The sequence below is a fragment of the Sus scrofa genome, chromosome 16 (genome assembly GCF_054392235.1).
Source record: "Sus scrofa isolate SSC_HxYL_T2T_F1_AM1 chromosome 16, Sscrofa_HxYL_maternal_Yorkshire_Landrace_v2.0, whole genome shotgun sequence".
NCBI classification, from domain to species: Eukaryota; Metazoa; Chordata; class Mammalia; order Artiodactyla; family Suidae; genus Sus; species Sus scrofa.
The window spans coordinates 59,344,479-59,364,745 of record NC_139398.1 but is presented as its reverse complement, the minus strand read 5'-3'; the positions used below and the strand labels follow the sequence as shown (position 1 = coordinate 59,364,745).

General features: G+C 40.6%; 1 protein-coding gene across 5 annotated transcripts in view; it reads right to left on the bottom strand.

Annotated features, from left to right (window-relative positions):
* CDK7 (cyclin dependent kinase 7) overlaps window positions 1–17,646 on the bottom strand; it is a 39,236-nt gene extending 21,590 nt beyond the window's left edge. For 2 of the 5 annotated variants that reach the window (XM_021076537.2, XM_021076538.2), the window contains exons 1-6: window positions 17,445–17,646; window positions 17,032–17,091; window positions 9,947–9,980; window positions 4,351–4,461; window positions 3,385–3,503; window positions 2,085–2,184 (exon numbers count right to left, since the gene is read on the bottom strand). In XM_021076537.2, the coding sequence (XP_020932196.1) occupies window positions 2,085–2,184; window positions 3,385–3,503; window positions 4,351–4,461; window positions 9,947–9,980; window positions 17,032–17,091; window positions 17,445–17,476 (456 nt within the window). In that variant the 5' untranslated portion in view covers window positions 17,477–17,646. Of the gene's footprint in view, window positions 1–2,084; window positions 2,185–3,384; window positions 3,504–4,350; window positions 4,462–7,723; window positions 7,793–8,708; window positions 8,777–9,946; window positions 9,981–17,031; window positions 17,092–17,444 lie in introns of all 5 variants that reach the window. The other 3 variants (XM_021076536.2, NM_001166314.1, XR_014830698.1) reach the window with 3 other exon arrangements.
* Window positions 17,647–20,267: the final 2,621 nt, after the last annotated feature.

Here is a 20,267-nt window from a genome sequence, read left to right as displayed (position 1 = left end):
TGCTTGCCTGGCAGGCTCCTGCAGCACTCTCAGCTTCTAGAATCAATACCAGGTTCCTGCAGTGTGGGCAGTCTTTCCAGTGCCCAACTCCAACAGTGCACAGAAGCCAGCAGCTGCCCTCTAGAACCCCTGGGAGATGGTCTTGTGGCAGAGCAGCTCCAGAGAAATGCTTTCCTCCACATCCCAAGAGAATAGATTTCCACATGTTCTGGAGAGCAGATTTTCGGCAAGTTCTGCCAGCACAGCTCTACGGCAGCTTCTCTGCCATCCTCTGAGCCCTCTTCAAGAGATCTAGATCTCAGCCCTGTGGGTCCTCTTCTTTGGGTGCTCTTAGTCCTAGGGTTACCCCTAGGTATGAGGGGCTGCTCATTATATCTGCCAGTTCTATATTTAGAGTTCTCTTTACTTTTTATAAGTCAGTCTCTCATTATTCCAACCTCTTGTCATAGTTTATTTTTTATAATTCTTTATATTGTGCTTCCCTTTTCAAATAAATGTGTGGCTTCAATATTGTGATTGGACCCAGACTTAATACAACCACTATTTAAATTATGTATTTATGGAGTTCCTGTCATGGCACAATGGAAACGAATCTGACTAGGAACCATGAGGTTTCAGGTTCAATCCCTGGCCTCAATCAGTGGGTTAAGGATCTGGCATTGCCATGAACTGTGGTGTAGGTTGCAGACACGGCACAGATCCTGCATGGCTGTGGCTGTGGTGTAAGTTGGCAGCTGTAGCTCCGATTAGACCCCTAGCCTGGGAACCTCCATATGCTGAAGGTGTGGCCCTGAAAAAGCAAAAAAATAAAATAAAAAAGCTGTCTTTTAAAAAATGAATCACTGAGAGTTTCCTGTTGGCTCAGCAGATTAAAGATCTGGCATTGTCACTGCCATGGCACAAGTTTGATCCCTGGCTTAGGAACCTCCGCAGGCACAGCCCACAAAACAAAACAACCATGGAAGAATATTCTCAACTGCTATTTGCTTCCACTGACTTTCTAAATGGAATGATCAGTCATGACTAGGGGCTATGAAATTCCATTTTGTCTTGGTCGTGCGTGAACTATGCTTTTGAGAGTTCATAGATTCTCGAATGTAAATTTCTAATAAACTCTACGTTCTTTTGAGTAGCGGAGCTGTCACACCAGATGATTCAAAAGGTCCCATTACTAGCACAGGGATTACTGATATTACCTCCAAGCCTAAATGTGAGGCTCTCTTTTACATGCAAGTATTCTGAGGGGTGAGCTTCTCAAGATGATGCATAAAACGTACACTAAACTAAAAAAGACATTTAAGAAGGTAACTTCTCTCTCTGGTGTAGCAAAGCTATTTTTTGTGTTCAAGGAAATAAATAGATTTTCATGTTTTGGGTTCACATTTCTTTAAATATATGTAGCTTGAGGAGAGGGAGAGTAAGAGCTAGAATCTGGAATTTAGGGAGAAAAAAAGTCAGCCTTAGTGAGATTCCTCAATATTCCTCTACCTTCATCACTGAGAAGGGCTAAACTAAACTTTACGGCTAAAAAAAAACTTCCCAAAATGGCACCTTTCTCTCCAGTAAAAGGAAGTGAGAAAATGCTTCATTGTAAGATGGTCTTAGGACCACTATGTCTGCTCTGCTTAAAGAGAACTGAAATGCTCCCCTCATACATTAAAGTGATGCAGAGTTGCAGCTGCTGTGGTTGGTATTACATCTCTTAAAGTGTCCTTTAAAACAGCCCCCCAAAAAAGGAGTACAGACGTTCATCCAAACACATTTAGTTACTGTAGAGATAGTACCATATTACATACAACTCAGTGAGAGTTTTATTCTAGGTCTATCTCAGAACATAGAAATGATCTACAATAAAACTATGGTCCTAAATGGGAGGCCTCTCATTTCGCATTAGTATTAATAAAAAGGCTGCATTTTGCAGAGGTTTTTTGTTTTTGTTTTTTTAAAATTGTTCTCTCTGTTGCCTTTTTGTTTTTAGGATGGTCCATCTCTGGGAATTACCTCTGGGAAGATAATTCTTATACAAATTGTAAGAACAAACTTCTAGAACAATACTCAAATGTGTACATCAATTTAAGACTTACCCTTAGAAGCAACTCTGCCAATATACAGCCAACAGCCCACATGTCCACACCTACACCGTACATTCTAGCTCCAAATAGTAGCTCAGGAGCCCGATACCATCTGAGCAACAACAAGATATATTGTCATTTTAAGAATGGAATTATTAAAGTATTTCTTAGAGAAAACTCAGTGAAACAACATCCACTGATGAAATTCACTCTTATGGATATATTAATTCAGAGTTCCCTTTGTGGCTCAGTGGTTAACGAACCCGACTAGGATCCATGAGGATTCAGGATCAATCCCTGGCCTCGCTCAGTGGATTGGGGATTTGGTGTTGCCGTGAGCTGCGGTGTAGGTCAAAGATGCAGCCTGGATCTGGTGTGACTGTGGCTGTGGTGTAGGCTGGCAGCTGGAGCTCCGATTTGACCCCTAGTCTGGGAATCTCCATCTGCTGCAAGGGCGGCCCTAAAAAGAAAAAAAAAAAGGAGTTCCCGTTGTGGTGCTGTGGTTAACGAATCCGACTAGGAACCATGAGGTTGCGGGTTCAATCCCTGCCCTTGCTCAGTGGGTTAAGGATCCTGCGTTGCCGTGAGCTGTGGTGTAGGTTGCAGACGCAGCTCAGATCCCGCGTTGCTGTGGCTCTGGCGTAGGCCTGTGGCTACAGCTCCGATTAGACCCCTAGCCTGGGAACCTCCATATGCTGCGAGTGCGGCCCTAGAAAAGACAAAAAGACAAAAAAAAAAAATTTAAAAAGAAAATACCATTAATATGAAAAATCCAAATATACATAAATGCACTGCTTCGTCGAGAGTATTTTCATTCACACTGAGTGATATAAAATATGGAATCATGACCAATCAATAAACATAGGCGCCCAAATCAGGTGATTACGTAGCCACGAAAGTTTCAACAAGCCTAACTGAACTATAAAAGAAGTATAAATTAGACACCAAAATTACTAGGTAAATATCTGAGGAATGAGTTAATTCAACTCCTTTTGAAATAAGAACTATTTTTTTCACTGTGGTAAGATACACATATTAAAAGAGCCAGGTTGGGTTTTTTTTTTTTTTTTTTTTTTTTGGCCATGCCTTTGGCAAGCAGAAGTCCCCAAGCAAGGGATGGAATCCGAGCCACAGTACTAACAATGCCAAATCCTTAACCATCAGGCCACCAGGGAATGCCAAGGGCTGTATTTTTAATAAATTCCAACAATAATCCCTGAAACTGTGCCAAAATTTCAGGGAAGCCAAATAATGCTCATTTACGATGAATACTCTACATATATAAGCTTTCAGTTAGTTAAGGAATTCTTACCTGGTTACAACCTGATGTGTATAAGCTCTATTAGGGCTCCCAAATGATTTTGCCAAGCCAAAATCTGCCAGTTTTAGAACTCCATTTTCATCTAGCAACAAGTTGTTTGGTTTTAGATCCTGTATTATGGAAGTTTTAAACAAAAAAGTAAGCAGGGTAGAGGAGAATATCATAATGATACATTTAGTTGGCTTAAATTTAAACTTAGCAGAAACAGAGTAACCCCCCCAATTTAAATTACCATCAATTCTTTTCATTGATGCAAAATTCTGGACAAAAACTGGACATATTATTTAGTGAGACCTTGGGTCAAAGTACTTAATTTCTCTGAACTTTAATTTACCTACTTCCTGAGGCTGCTGTGAGGATTAAATTTATTTCCTGTAAAAAGCCTAGCCTAGTCTAATGACTGGCTCATGGTAAGCACTAAATAAATAGCTGCTACTAATTTAATAATAATATGCATGAATTTTAGTAAATAAACACATTACGCATTTAGAAAGGATGAGGAATATGGCCCTCAAAATCTAGCAAAAACCTAAAAGGGATTCCTAGCTTAAGAATGAGATTTACTAAATATAAATGATATACATTTTCAGGTATTTAGGCACCTAGGCACATCTGTCTAAATTATCAGCCTTGTTCTACAGCTCAATGTTCCTAACAATGACTCAGCCATTTCAGAAATTTTATTTCATTACTTCCTAGAATTTCAGAGCTTCTATAAACACTATTTTTCCAGACATTTTTGCATTACAAAATTTAATCCCAACTGTTTTTTTGGCTTTTTTTCCTCCTCCACAAAACAGCATAGCACAAAGAACTCTGGACTTAAAGTCAGAAGAGCTAGGTTCTAACACTGTCCTCAGTTATCAGTTATTGACATTAACCATTCGTGTAATAAACGGGAGGCATAAAATTTGACTACAATGTAAAAAAGCAATCCTACTTGGCTAAAAACCTTACCCTATGTAGAATCCAATGTTGGTGCAAATATTCTAATCCTTGAAGAGTCATCAACATGTAGGCTTTGATGTGTGATGGTGTTAGCACAAGACTGTTATCCTTTATTATAACCTATAAGGCAGGCATACAATGTGCAGGTACTTTATTATTCCAAATAAACTCTACTATATAAAATCACTTAGAGACATATAATGGATTTATTCATAGAGGAGAACCTCAAGAGAGGCTGCCTAACTCTCCCTAGGAGGCGCTATCAGAATTTGTGGTTAGGGAAAGTATCTTTGGTTTAGAAAGAAAGCAGTGCTTTCCCACCTACTGCTGTTTTTAGGCATCCACATAGCAGACATCTGTAGTTTTCACCTGCCCCAGGATAAGGAGCCCCTTCTGATAATGGCATTCAACATTCCTTTGGGAAACCACCTGTTCCCAGCTCAGTTCACATGCTTCAAACAGGACTGGCCACTACCTGTGGCCTCCAGAGACAGATACATGACCCAGGCATGGTCAGTTACCACACTGCAACCCACTTCCCAGAAGACTAATTCAGGGATGAATATGCAAGACAGGCCACACCAAATACTTGCACTATCAAAGGAACAAAAGACTTTTTTTCCTCAGGGATTTTTTTTTTTCTGGGGCCGCTCCCGAGGCATATGGTGGTTCCCAGGCTAGGGGTCTAAGCGGAGCTGTAGCCACCGGCCTACACCTGAGCCACAGCAACGCGGGATCCAAGCTGCATCTGCAACCTACACCACAGCTCACGGCAACGCCAGATCCTTAACCCACTGAGCAAGGTCAGGGATCGAACCTGCAATCTCATGGTTCCCTAGTCAGATTCGTTAACCACTAGCCACGACGGGAACTTCCCTCAGGGATCATTAAATTCTAAGGACAGAAGTCTGCAAGTGGCCTGAGCCACTACACTGAGAAATTATCCCCATGAACAAAAAGGCAACAGAGAAGAAAACAGTGAGTTTTAAGTGCAAAATAGTTCTGTTGGCATCACTTGTGAGCTGTGCCTCAAGTCAGTTTATTCCTAGACCTATCCTTACGTGAGCTAAAAATTCACACTCCCTTTTATAAAAAAAAAGTTAGGTAAAATACACCCTTTTTAGCTCACAGTTCTGTGAGTTTTAACAAACACCTCAGTTTGTGCAATCACCACTATCAAGACAGTTTTATAACCCCCCCCAAATCCCTCGGGTCCCTCTCTACTCAATCTTCCCCTTGATTCCCAACCCCAGCAACCACTGATCTATGTTTAGTTCAGCCTTTTCCAGAAAATCATATACATGAAATCATACAATATAAAGAGCTCTTAGAGTCTGGCTTCTTTCATTTAGTATACTGTATTTGAGACTCATCTATACTGTTACATATCTTAGTAGTTCATTTCTTGTTACTCTCAAACACTGTTCTATGAATGCACCAGGTTGTTTATACATACACTTGATGAAAAATATTTGGGTTATCTCCATTTTGGGTAATTATGAATACAGCTAAACACCTGTATAGCCATGTTTTTGCTTCTCTTGAATAAACACAGAGCAGTGGTATTTACTAGATATACCTAAGTGTATATCTTACTATAAGAAACTGTTTTTAAAAGTGGCTATATCCTTTGTGTATGAGAATCTCACTGTTCCACATCTTTGGTTTGGCCGTACCTGCAAGGGATCGAACCCACGCTGCAACTGCAACCTGTGCCATAGCTGCAGCAACGCTGGGTGCTTAACCTCCTGCGACACACAGGAACTTCTCAAATTATACATTTTTGAAATTTAGTATTAATGAAAAGCATAAAATTTTATTTTTCTCAAAAAGAAACTTGGGAGTTCCCGTCGTGGCACAGTGGTTAACGAATCCGACTAGGAACCATGAGGTTGCGGGTTCTTGCTCAGTGGGTTAACGATCCGGCGTTGCCGTGAGCTGTGGTGTAGGTTGCAGACGCGGCTCGGATCCCGCGTTGCTGTGGCTCTGGCGTAGGCCGGTGGCTACAGCTCCGATTCAACCCCTAGCCTGGGAACCTCCATATGCCACGGGAGCGGCCCAAGAAATAGCAACAACAACAACAACAAAAGACAAAAAGACAAAAGACAAAAAAAAAAAAAAAAAAAAGAAAAAGAAACTTGGCTTTCAAGAGAATGATATTCTGTAATAATACTACAAAGCTTTAAGTTCTCAAAAGTCAAATACTTGTTTTTTGCTAAGATTTTTATTTTTTCTATTATAGTTGATTTACAATGTTCTGTCAATTTCTGCCGTACAGCAGAGTGACCCAGTCTCTCTCTCTCACACACACACACACACATATATATACATTCTTTTTCTCAAATTATCATCCATCATGTTCCATTACAAGTGACCAGATACAGTTCCCTGTGCTATACAGCAGGATCTCATTGCTTATCCACTCCAAATGCAATAGTTTGCATCTACTAACCCCAAACTCCCAGTCCATCCCACTCTCTCCCTCTCGACAACCACAAGTCTGTTCTCCAAATCCGAGTTTCTTCTCTGTAGAAGCATTCATTTGCGCCATTTATTACAAACACTTGTTTTCCTAAAAAGTAATGTCAGTAAAGGTACAGGGAATGTGGTAGACACAAACTCTATAGAAATCCAACTCTGTGTATTTAACACTGGGAATAAGGGTAATTGATTCAGAAGATCCTTGACTTAAGAGTACCTCCACTGTGGCACAGTGGTAATGAACCGCTAATATTCATGAGGATGTGGGTTCAATCCCTGGCCTTGTTCAGTGGGTTAAGGATCTGGTATTGACATGAGCTGTGATGTAGGCAGAAGATGTGGCTCGGATCTAGCATTGGTGTGGCTGTGGCATAAGCTGGCAGCTATAGCTCTGATTCAACCCCTAGCCTGGGAACTTCCACATGCTGCAGGTACAGCCCTAAAAAGCCAAATGTAGGAGCTCCCGCTGCGGCACAGTTAAGAACCTGACTGAGGTAACTCAATGAAGAACTGTGGATTCGATCCCCAGCCTAACGGAGTGGGTTAAAGGATCCAGTGTTGCTGCAGCGTAGGTGGTAGCTGTGGCTCGGATTCAGCCCCTGGCCTGGGAACTTCCATATGTCACAGGTGTGGCCCTTAAAAAAAAAAAAGTACATCCAGGAATTTCCTGTCAGTCTAGAAGTTAAGGATCCAGCATTGTCACTGCTGTGCCATGGTTTGATCCCTGGCCCAGGAATTTTTGCATGCTGTGGGCCCAAACAAAAATAAAAAGGTACACCCACATTTCAACAAAATTAAGCATTCTTTTGACTACCAGTAACTTCAAAGGTAGAGAATAAACCATTTAGATTCTCTTTTGATAAATGGAAGAAAAAAATTCCTCTAGGAATCATAATCTTACCTCTAGGTCAGTTTCCATAAAATCAAAGACAAGGCTAATATTAGATTTATGTCCAAAAGCATCAAGGAGCTGCAAATCAAAGTTTAAAAAAAAAAATGTGATTCTCTATTAAATACTTAGCAATATTATACCGACTGAGGTCATTTTTAAAAATTTATACAAGCATTTGGACTATTGATAATTCTTTGTAAAGTTTAAATAATTTTATTTAAAAAAATCACTACGTACTTAACCTCCCCCACCCCCGCCAATTTTGGGAGTTAATTAAGAAATGAATTAATGAAAACTTCATCTAAGTCTGTAATCCAGGAAAATTCCCACCCTTGGTACTCAAGAAAACTCTCGGAATAGCATCAGCAGCTATCATTCACTGAAAGAGTGCATTCTATGGCAGGCACTTTACGTATATTCAGTGAGCCAGTCTCAACAACTCAGTGAGATAGGGACTATAGCACAGAGTTCAAGGGAACTTCGCTCAACGTCTAACACATGCTAGAGTAGAGCTCTCTAGGCTTCAAAATCTCTGACAAAATCAGTCTATATTCTAGAATTTATTTCATCAGTTGTATAGTTTAGAAAACATTGCCTACAGGAACAATCAGGATAGACAAAACATTTCAGCCTTTTTGCAAGGCTCACCCAGAACGACTCACACTGCTGAGCCTTCAATCAACATCTACCACATTTAGAAAAGGTAGAGTTCTCGTGGTGGCTCAGTGGTTAACGAACCTGACTGGAATCCATGAAGGCGTGGGTTCGATCCCTGGCCTTGCTCAGTGGGTTAACAATCTGGTGTTGCTGTGGTATAGGCCGACAGCTCTAACTCCCAATTCGACCCCTAGCCTGGGAACCTCCATATGCCTTGGGTGTGGCCCTAAAAAGACAAAAGACAAAAAATATAAAATAAAATTTATATAAGTAAAAATTAAAACAAAAAAAACAAGGTAGGGTCCCAAATCCCAGAACAAACTTAGATCATACTCACACCAATTATATTTGGATGACTTAGCTCCTGTAACAATTTTATCTCTCTTAAGGCTGTTCTGTTTATACCTACATAAAAAGTCAAAGAAAACAGTGAAAAATAACTATGAAATCTCAAACCTTCCTACAAGCATATTTTTTTGGGGGAAAGGTCAGTCTCTGAGGAAATAGCAATGAATATTCTACAGAAAAATAGGGGCTATTCTAACAAGTTTTATGACATACTTGTTTCCATTTATACTGCTTTGTTTTTAACATAGTTTAACACAGACTATGATAAATGATGACGAGGTATTCACTTCGTACGGTATCGGATCTGAAGACTGCTGGAATAACATGTACAAATATATGGCATATAGGGGTAAGTTAACAGCTTCCCTCTTCTGTCCTACGAACATCAGTGGCAGATTCTTTAAACAGCAAACTAGTGCTTAAATAGCATCTTTCCCAAAGCGAAAGATAGAACTCAAAATTTTAAACAAGGAGTTCTCGTTGTGGTGCAGGGGAAACAAATCCAACTGCGAACCATGAGGTTGTGGGTTTGATCCCTGGCATCGCTCAGTGGGCTAATAAGGATCCGGCGTTGCTGTGGGTTGTGGTGTAGATTGAAGATGTGACTCAGATCTGGCATTGCTGTGGCTGTGGCATAGGCTAGCAGCTTTAGCTCCCATTCGACCCCTAGCCTGGGAACCTCCCGTGGGTGCGGCCCTATAAAGCAAAAAAAAAAAAAAAAAAAAAAAAAAAAAATTTAAATAAGATCTGGTACTAGTTGTTACAGAGACAATGGGTCCTTTTTATAGAACTATTTCTTGATGACTAAATAGGACTTAGCACTCCAGCAAACAAACATTTGGAAGAAGGAATAAAGAAATCCTTGCCTTCATACATGTATTCTAGAGCTTTGTGTATTTCTGTGAATCTTGAATTTTTCAAAGTAGCCAGAATCTCAGCAAATGAAGAAATGATGGCTTGTAATGACACCTAAAACAGTAACGAAGAAACCAAGACAAGCCACCAATAACCTTGCAGTCTTCCATTTACTTGGGTGATACTGAATGTTTGTCTGAACACCCAAATTGAGGAAATCACAAGTATCCAGGCTCTATTTTGCACCTATCTTTACTCATCTGGGACCCTGCAAAAACTATCCAGAACCATCGTTAACTTTAATATTTTTTTTCTTTTCCTCCATGAGAATATAAACTTTTCCCATTCTGTCACATTATGTGAAACACTTACCATCTTTAGCTTCTGATCTATGTCCAAGTTTGATCTAGTAGAGGAAAAAACAACACATTAAAAATATGTTCAGTTGTTCAGACCTAGCATAATGTACAAACACTTCAAAAATTTAGTCATAGCAAATACATGCAGCAACTCACATACAGCTATGCAGGCAAGAAGGGAGTGAGAATCAGAAAGGAAAAATTAACGAGAAAGGATCAAGTGCCTAATATTCCCTGCCTCTTAAGTTCTAAATTACATATTCAAATAGAATTAAGAAAACAAATGTCTTTGATCTTCATAAGATTAAATATGAAACAAATAATTAAAGGCATACCAGCTAATAAACAAAAAAGCACTTCAAGTTAGCCTACTTGTGAGGAAATAGGTAACATATAAAATCGCATGTTTAACATGGCTAATAATAAGCTCCTAGGGACTACATTTTCCAAAAAGAAAACTTACAAATTGTGATAGATATAAAAAAATAGTTAAATTGCTGTTACTGTGAATAAGCACATCAAATTGCATTAATATGTTCAGTCAGGTTAAAGAACAAGGGCTTAGTCACTACTTTATACAATGATTAACGTAATCAAGAATACCAAGGAGTTCCCGTCATGGCTCAAGCGGTTAACGAATCTGACTAGGAACCATGAGGTTGCAGGTTTGATCCCTGGCCTTGGTCAGTGGGCTAAGGATCCGGCATTGCCATGAGCTGTGGTGTAGGTCGCAGACGCGGCTTGGATCCTGCATTGCTGTAGCTCCTGCATAGACCGGCGGCTACATCTCTGATTAGACCCCTAGCCTGGGAACCTCCATATGCTGCGGGAACAGCCCTAGAAAAGGCAAAAAGACAAAAAAAAAAAAAAAAAAAAAAAAAAAAAAAGGAATACCAGAAAAAAATTTTTAAAAACCTACTCCAGAAAAACATCTATTCTACTGTTTTTTTTGTTTTTTGGTTTTTTTTGTTTTTTTTTTTCTTTTTGCTATTTCTTGGGCCGCTCCTGCAGCACATGGAGGTTCCCAGGCTAGGGGTCCAATCGGAGCTGGAGCCACCGGCCTACGCCAGAGCCACAGCAACGCGGGATCCGAGCCGCGTCTGCGACCTACACCACAGCTCACGGCAACGCCGGATCTTTAACCCACTGAGCAAGGGCAGGGATTGAACCCGCAACCTCATGGTTCCTAGTCGGATTCGTTAACCACTGCGCCACGACGGGAACTCCTGTTTTTGTTTTTTTTTTTTCAGCTACAATCTCAGCATATGGAAGTCCCCAGGCCAAGGACTGAAATTGAGCCACAGCTGTGACCTATGCCACAGCTGCAGCAACGCTGGTTCCTTACCACTGTGCCAAGCTGGGGATCAAACCAGTGCCACTAGAGACAATGTCAGATCTTAACCTGCTGCACCACAACAGGAACTCTTAGCTGTTCTACCTTTAAAAATATTCCTCGTCTATATACTACAAATAGAACGTTTTATTTAAAAGCAGCCCATTTATTAACAGCACCAAAAAATATAAGGCACCTAGGAATAAAGTCAACAAGAGATATGTGAAGCTTTCCAAGAACATTATAAGACACACTTAAAACGTGCTTAAAAATAAGACCAAAATAAACACAGCATGTTAATGGACAGGAAAACTCAATACCGCAAGTATGTCAAATATGTTAGTTCTCTTTAAATTCCATGCAACTAAATGAACAGTACAACAGTATTTTTCATGGACGTTGACAAATCGATTCTAAACTTTATATGGAAAAGGAGCTATATGAACAGAAAATGTAAAACATTATTACATTTTCTAAACATAACTTAAAAAAAGATCAGTTTCATGAAGCCATCTTACTTTATCACCCAGATTCAAGAATTAACAATATTTTGCCACACTTACTTCATTCATCCTCCCCTTTTTGTCATCTATAATATAAATTTTTTAAGTCCCAGACTCCATGTCTTTTAATTCCTATGTACTTAAGTAGGCATCTCTAAAACGTGGACATTTTCTTACATAACCATAATGTCATTCTCATACCTAAAAAAATTAATAATGCCATAACAGCATATAACAACTAGTTCATATTCAAATTCTCCTGATTTGTTTCAAATTTCTCAATTGATTCACAGAGTAAGCCAAGATAATTTTGAAGAAAAATAGGTATGTGGGACTTAGCAGAAGCAAAAGTAATTAAAGACACTATAATATTTGAATAGGGACAAGGAGAAAAATTAAACAATGAAAAAGAAAACTGTGTGCCCAGAAATAGATCCAAGTAGCAACTGGAACCTGGCATTACAACTCACCAGGAAAAGGACATACTATCAATAGTGTTGGGGGCTGGAAAAAAATATGGATCCTCACATTACACAACATAGAAAAATTAATTCCAAATAGAATGAAGACCTCTAAGTGAAAAGTGATACTTTAAAACTTTTAGAAGAGGAGGTCCCATCGTGGCACAGAGGAAACAAATCCGACTAGGAACTATGAGGTTGCGGGTTCGATCCCTGGCCTTGATCAGAGGGTTAAGGATCCAGCATTGCTGTGAGCTGTGGTTTAGGTTGCAGACATGGCTTAGATTCCCCCATTGCTGTGGCTGTGGCTGTGGCTGTGGTTGTGGTGGAGGCCAGCAGCTACAGCTCCAATTCGACCCCTAGACCGGGAACTTCCACATGCTGTAGGTGCAGCCCTAAAAAAAGAAAGAAAAAAAAAAAAAAAAAAAAAAAAACCCACAAAAAACAAATACGGGAAATCTTTTATATTCTGGCAGTAGAGAAACACACAAGGAAATCAATACAGGAAAAAAAATGGACAAATTTAATCACATTAAAATTCTAAATATCTGTGCCACAAAAGTACCATAAATAAACCTAAAAGCCCAGTCAAAGACTGGGAGGTGATGAGGTACTGAGGTATGAGAAGGTCATTCTGACTTATGGATGATTTAACTTAAACTTCATGCTAACTAGGACAGTCTTTTTTGTGGCCTATCAGACATACACTGTATTTCTGCTTTAACCATTTTTTTAAAAGGTGCATTGTCCAAAGGTAAGGAATGTTTGCTTTGAAGATAAAGACAAATTCCTCTCTTTCAAGGGTAGTACTCCTTTGATAAGACTCCCTTCTGGGGAGCCAGGGCCATCCTGACCTACTGTGTATGTGCTAATTTTTTATTTTTTAAACTTCGAAGGAATGTACCCTGTCATGCTTGACCTTTTCTGTTCTGAAAAGATATGTAACTATACTGGAAACCGTACTTTTTCAGCTACAGCTAACTGGGAGACTGTCTCCTGGGCTATAATCCTCAGTTTGGCTTGAATAGCACTCTCTTTTATTCTTTTATAGATTTATAATAGTCTTTTATAGCTTGGTTATTGATTATTTCTGTCAATAATGATCTGCAATGACATTTCTGACAAAGGACCAATAATCAGAATAATAAGGAGTTCCACCAAATCAACAAGAAAAACAATGTAAGCAACGTAAGAGAAAAACAGGTAGGAGAAAATCTAAAAACACCTAAATCAAGAAAAGATGATCAACCTCACTGTTATCTGAGAACTATTAACTGAAAAAACAACCACATGCCATTTTTGATCCATCTAATTGACAAATGTCGTAAAGTCTGCCCATACAAAGAGGGTGAGAATGTGGTGGGTGATTAAAGTGATCCAACCATTTTGGAGAGCAATTTGACAATATGTGGTGATGTTGCTGCTGTGTATTCTCTATGTAGCAATGATTCATAACTGGTTTCAATTATAGATACCTTCTCTAGAGAAATTCACACATGTATAGGAATGTCTGCAGAAGGAGTGTATTACAGGAAAACATTAAAAAAAAAAGCCTAAATGTTTATCAACTAGACTTGTGGCTAGACCAATTTAGTATAGTCATATAACAAAATTTAATCAGCCATAAGCATGAATAAAACAAATCTATATATATCAACACAGAAGATTTCAGAAATAATGATTCAGAAAAACAAGTTGCAGAATATATATTATATATATAGAGAGAGAGACAGAGAAAGCGTTTAAAGGTATGCAATACTATATATTGTTGAGATACATAAAACAAACACTGAAAAATGAGAATTGTTCCAAAGGCCAATAGGGACTGGTTAAATAAACTGGAAAACATAAGTTCAACACGATCTTTTTTAAAAGGATAAGGTACATCAATGATGCTTTAAAAGTCCAAGATGTAATGGTTGAAAGACTGCAGAATATGTAGCATATTTTTTCCTTTTTGTAAAGTTAAACATGTTGGCAAATGAGTGGGAGTAGGCAGTAAGTGTTGGGAGGGAGGTGACAACGTTTACAGTAATAAATAAATAATGTCTCAAGCTGGGAAGGGAGACCACTCAAGAAATGATGATATAAGCATATTATCTAAAGAAATGGAGGTAAATACCCCAAGAAACAGTTTTGGAGATGAAAGTGATTGCTCAAAGGAGTAAAAACCAGGAGTACAGACAGGAATGTTTGGCCTATTAACTGACTTTATAAAAAAAATACTTTGAGAAATAATTTAATTGGTTTGGTAGAAGGAGAAGTATTTCTGCTTTTTTTTTTAGATATAGTTGATGTACAATATTATATAAGTTTCAGGGGTACAACATAGTGATTCACAATTTTTTAAAGGTTTATTCCATTTATATAAAGGTTACATTCCATAAAACCACAAAGATATACTATTTGAAATAAAAATTAAAAGTTAAAGGAGGAGTTCCCGTCGTGGCGCAGTGGTTAACGAATCCGACTAGGAACCATGAGGTTGCGGGTTCGGTCCCTGCCCTTGCTCAGTGGGTTAAAGATCCGGCGTTGCCGTGAGCTGTGGTGTAGGTCGCAGACGCGGCTCGGATCCCGCGTTGCTGTGGCTCTGGCGTAGGCCGGTGGCTACAGCTCCGATTCAACCCCTAGCCTGGGAACCTCCATATGCCGCGGGAGCGGCCCAAGAGATAGCAACAACAGCAACAACAACAACAGACAAAAAGACAAAAGAAAAAAAAAAAAAAAAAAAAAAAAGAAAAAAAAAAAAAGTTAAAGGATATTCCACTATGAGTCACTTTCAAGGGGTAAAAGTCTATCACTGAGAAAAAAGATGGGAGTCTAAATTCTAATTTATCATAAAAGCAAACAAACAAGAAAACCACTAGGATTTTCAGAAAACCACAGAACTCAACATGCCAACCATGCGAAGAGATTGTATCTGTCAGTCAAGTCAATACTTTTTTTTGGGGGGGGCACACTCACAACATGTGGAAGTTCCTGAGCCAGGGATTGAACCATGCTGAAGCTGCAGCCTGCGCCACAGCTACTGCTGGATTCTTAACCCAATGCACTACACAGGAACTCCCAAGTCAAATACATTTTTAATGAGTGTCTGCAAATGTAGCCACAGTCCTAAATATAATTTGAGTGGTAGTAAATAGAAAATAAACTCATAGATAGAAGCAGTTTAGGTTTTGATAAATGCTATGAAGATAACAGAGAAGTATGGCAAAGAACACAAGGAAAAAGGGAGGCGCACCTGTTTTAGACTGAATGACCAGTAAGACCTCTATGTGCAGTAGATACCTGAGTGAGATATAAATAAGGAATCAGCCCTGTCAAGTTTTTCGAGTAAAAATATACTAACCCGAAGGCAGAGGAAATGTAATGATCCTGGGACTGGAATTAGTTTAACATATTCAAGGGACAGGAAGGTCAGTGTGGCTAGAATAAAGGGGTAGAATCGAAAAGATAACTTTATTATAAATCAACTATACTTCAATGAAACTTTAATAAAGTTAACTTTAAAAAGGATAAGGAGGAGTTCCCGTCGTGGCTCAGTGGTTAACGAATCCGGCTAGGAACCAGGAGGTTGCAGATTCTATCCCTGGCCTTGCGCAGTGGGTTAAGGATCCGGCATTGCTGGGAGCTGTGGTGTAGGTTGAAGACGCAGCTTGGATCCCTGCGTTTCTGTGGCTCTGGCGTAGGCCGGTGGCTACAGCTCCGATTGGACCCCTAGCCTGGCAACCTCCATATGCCTCAGGAAGCAGCCCTAGAAAAAGCAAAAAGGAAAATAAATAAATAAATAAATAAAAAGGATAAGGAAAGTTAAAGGTTTTACAAGGGAGCAGCTATGGCACTGGCTTACAGAACATGAATTAGAGATGAGAGAAGTGAGAAAAAGTAAAGAAAGATAACCATGGCAGGAATAATTGTGGAAAGGAAGAGTGGGAACCAGGTGCTAGGTGAACGAGAGGGATATGGTTTGATGGAGTCAGCAATCTGGAAGGAGAACCAGATTCAAAGCAGCAACAGCGGCAATAGGAACATGGAGGTCACCTGCATCACAGCTGTTGAAATCTAAGAAAAACAGCCTCTCTTAGGAGGGTTACTGATTTCAGCAGCATGGGAAAAGGCAATCAATCTGGAAGCAGGACACCTGGATCTAAATCCTAGCTTTAGCAATTACTATCTGTGTCATCTTGTTGAGTCACCTAATCTCTTCCCAGACACCTCAGGTGTAAATCAGGGATACTTTACCTACATCACTAGGCTTTTACGAGGGTTAAATGAAAAAAATGTGGATTAAAGTGCTCGGCATACACCAAGTCAGCGAAACATGACCCAAGTTTCTTGAAGGACTGCAAGTTAAAAAAAAACCACTAAAATCATTTTTTAAAAAGGCACCACATCAATGCCATTAATGCTGGCAAAAGCCTTTCACAGTCAATCTGTACTCAGAAAATACAGATATATAGAAAGTGGATGCAGGTAAGTCAGAAATAGGGCCTGGAAAGATTATTAAGTAATTATAAGGACCCAACAGGCTAGCAGTACTTGTCCCCTTTGCGAAGGTTTGAGTTACAATGCAAACATAATATAGAGCTTCCTCTTCATTTTAATTAACGGAACAAAAACACTGGTTCAACCTGAGTTCCATCTTGGAACACAAGACACTAAGAAATTCTCTTTTCTCTGAAAATAACATAAGTGACCTCCTCACTAGCAGAGCACGGTCAACAGTCGTAAAAAAGCCAGCCATTAGCTCACACATAGACACATCTTCAAGGAGACACGAAAAAAGAGCAAACTAACTCACTTTCTTAATGGCGACAATTTGGTTGGTGTTCTTGTCTCTGGCCTTGTAAACCGTGGCAAACTAGAGAGAAATACGGGAATAATGTCAGTTTGTTAAGATTTTTGCTTTGTGTTTGCTTTTTTACTTTTTTTAGAAGTTGCGAAGCAAGGGACTCAAGGGTTCTTGGAGCAAACTCGCGGCGGCTTGAAACGTGGTAGGGCCGTCCACGTTCCGTTCCAGACCATTCGTCGGAGAGGGCTACTCAGGGGCTCACCGCCACGGTGGACACAGGGCAGCAAGGGCGTCTGGGCAGCTTCCTCAAAGAGGACACGCAGCGTGCCCGTCTCCTGGCTTCCACGCGAAAACCTGCGAGGGTGTGAGGCGGCGCGGCGTTCCCGGCTCCGGGCCCACCGAACCCTGCCTGAGAGCCTCACCTGTCCCTCCCCGAGGAAGTCCAGCTTTTCATAACGCTTTGCTCGCGACTTCACGTCCACAGCCATCCGTCGCGCGGAGCCCTACTCCAGCTGAAGAGACTGAACTTTCAAGACAGCAGGAATTTAAAGCTACCTTAAATCCCCTCAACAGCCACTTCCGTCTACCCAGCGCCGACGCTTGCTTAGCTCCGCCCCCACTTCCGGGGTGGGCGGGGGATGCTGTAAGTAAGGCCGGCCCGAGGGCCGCAAGGCGGAAGCTGCGCCTGGTCGGGCTCCTGTGAGATTCTGCGCTGCGCCCCGCCCCGCTCCGCCTCGCCCTAACACGTGATCGCCCATTGTACCGGAAGGGGGGTTTTCTCGATGATGGGTAACTGTACCCTATTTTATCTTGGATATTTTCTTCCCTACCGAGGACGGGCCGGCGCTCTGATACGACGTTCCAGTTCAGAACTTAATAGGTGTGTATGAGGGTGTGTTGGCTTTGTCTCTGATTTCACTTTTTGGTTCTTGCTGGAGGGTGTCCTGTCTCCATGGTTACTGGGAACGCAGAAACCGACAATTTTAGATTACCTAAGCGAATGCCCAGTTCTTAAGGGCTGGTCCAAAGGCGTTTTTAATCCTTTATGAAGAAACACGCCCAGGCAGACACGTTCCAAGTCAACTAAACAAGTTTGTTCTGTGGAAAACGCTTCTGGTCATCAGTTTTTGACTCTGTAAGGTGAAGTAATAAACTACATCATAGGTGGTTGCAAGAATTAGATGAAACTTGCACAAAGTTTAGCCAAAGTGCTCAATTGTTATCTGTGATCAGTACCCAACTTTCTCATAGTTTTTTTGTTTGTTTGTTTCTTTTTGTTTTTTGTCTTTTGGGGGCCGCCCCCACGGCATATGGAGGTTTCCAGGCTAGGGGTCAAATCGGAGCTGCAGCTGCCAGCCCATACCACAGCCACTTCCGTCTACCAAGCGCCGACGCTTGCAGATATGAGCCACATCTGCGACCTACACCACAGTTAAAGGTTACGCTGGATCCTTTAACCCCCTGAGCGAGGCCAGGGAGAGAGCCTGTGTCCTCATGGGTACTAGATGGATTCTTTAACAGCTGAGCCATGATGGGAACTTCCTGATTCTCATAAGTTTTTATACAAATCTACAAACAAACACATTAATTCATTTATTCAACAAATGTATATTGAGTGCTTACTATGTGCAAGGCTCTTTTGGTGACGCTGAGAAATAAGCAGGGAAAGAAAAAGACTTGCCTTCTAATGGGAGGAAATAACAAGTGAAATATGCTATGATACCTAGTGATTAAGTGCTGCAAAAATAATAAAGCAATGAAGGGGGATAGAGCTAGTAGGGCTTGAGGTTTTAAACAGGGTGGCGTTACTGAAAAGCCAATACAGAGTTTTGAGTGGACAAGTAATAGCTGACTTTTAAAAGGTTCCCTTTTGCTGTTGTGAGAGACCACAATACAGACTTAGAGAAGCAAGGAAAAGCAAGAAGGCTAATTAAAGAATTATTGCAGTCATCCAAATGGCTGTACCAGGTAGAACCAGTTTTGCTTCTAGCCAACAGGATTTGCTGACAGACAACATAGATTGTGGGAGAAGGATAATTCTAAGCTTTTGAGCTGGAACATTTGATGCTTCTAAGAACCGAGAATCCTGACTTTTAAAGTTATATTGAAAACAGAATACAAAAGCTCATAACTTATTCAAGGTAATATAAATGTTGAGTCCTTGCTCTGGATCTAGACTACCTGCATATGAATATTGGCTCCACAAGTATTCATTCACTAGATTTATGATTTGGGCAAACTGACCTTTCTGTTGCTAGTTTCCTCCTCTATAAGAGGAGGTGGAGGAGTTCCCGTCGTGGCTTAGTGGTTATTGAATCCGACTAGGAACCATGAGGTTTCGGATTCGATCCCTGGCCTTACTCAGTGGGTTAAGGATCCGGCGTTGCCGTGAGCTGTGGTGTAGGTTGCAGATGCAGCTCGGATCCCGAGTTGCTGTGGCTCTGGCGTAGGCTGGCGGCTATGGCTCCGATTCGACCCCTAGCCTGGGAACCTCCATATGCCGCAGGTGCAGCCCTGGAAAAGGCAAAAAGACCAAAAATAAGAATAATAAGAATAATAATAGGAGGTGGAAACTGTGTTGCTGCAAGACTTAAATGAGTGCACACCTCAAAATCCCTTAGGATAGCATCTGACAGTGCTCAGTTTATGATAGCTATCACATAACTATTATTGGTCACCCAGCTCCTTATCACTATTTGGGTCTTTATTGAGCACTGATATATTTCATTAAGCAAAATTCTCCTACATCACCGAAAACACATTTATGCCACTTATATCTCTTAATAGTGGCAAGTCATACTTAATGATACATGCTGTCACATTACTTGGGTCACAGTTCCATGCTGTCACATTACTTGGGTCACAGTTCCTTCTAAAAGACATCACTGAGGAGTTCCCGTCGTGGCGCAGTGGTTAACAAATCCGCCTAGGAACCATGAGGTTGCAGGTTCGATCCCTGCCCTTGTTCAGTGGGTCAAGGTTCCGGCGTTGCTGTGAGCTGTGGTGTAGGTCGCAGACGCGGCTCGGATCCTGCGTTGCTGTGGCTCTGGCGTAGGCTGGCAGCTACAGCTCTGATTCGACACCTAGCCTGGGAACCTCCATATGCTGTAGGAGTGGCCCAAGAAATGGCAAAATAAAAAAAAATAAAATAAATAAATAAAAGACATCACTGAAACAGTACTCTAACCTCAGTTGTTATAGAAATAAATAGTGAGCTGTCGTTCCTGTTGTGGCTCACCAGAAAT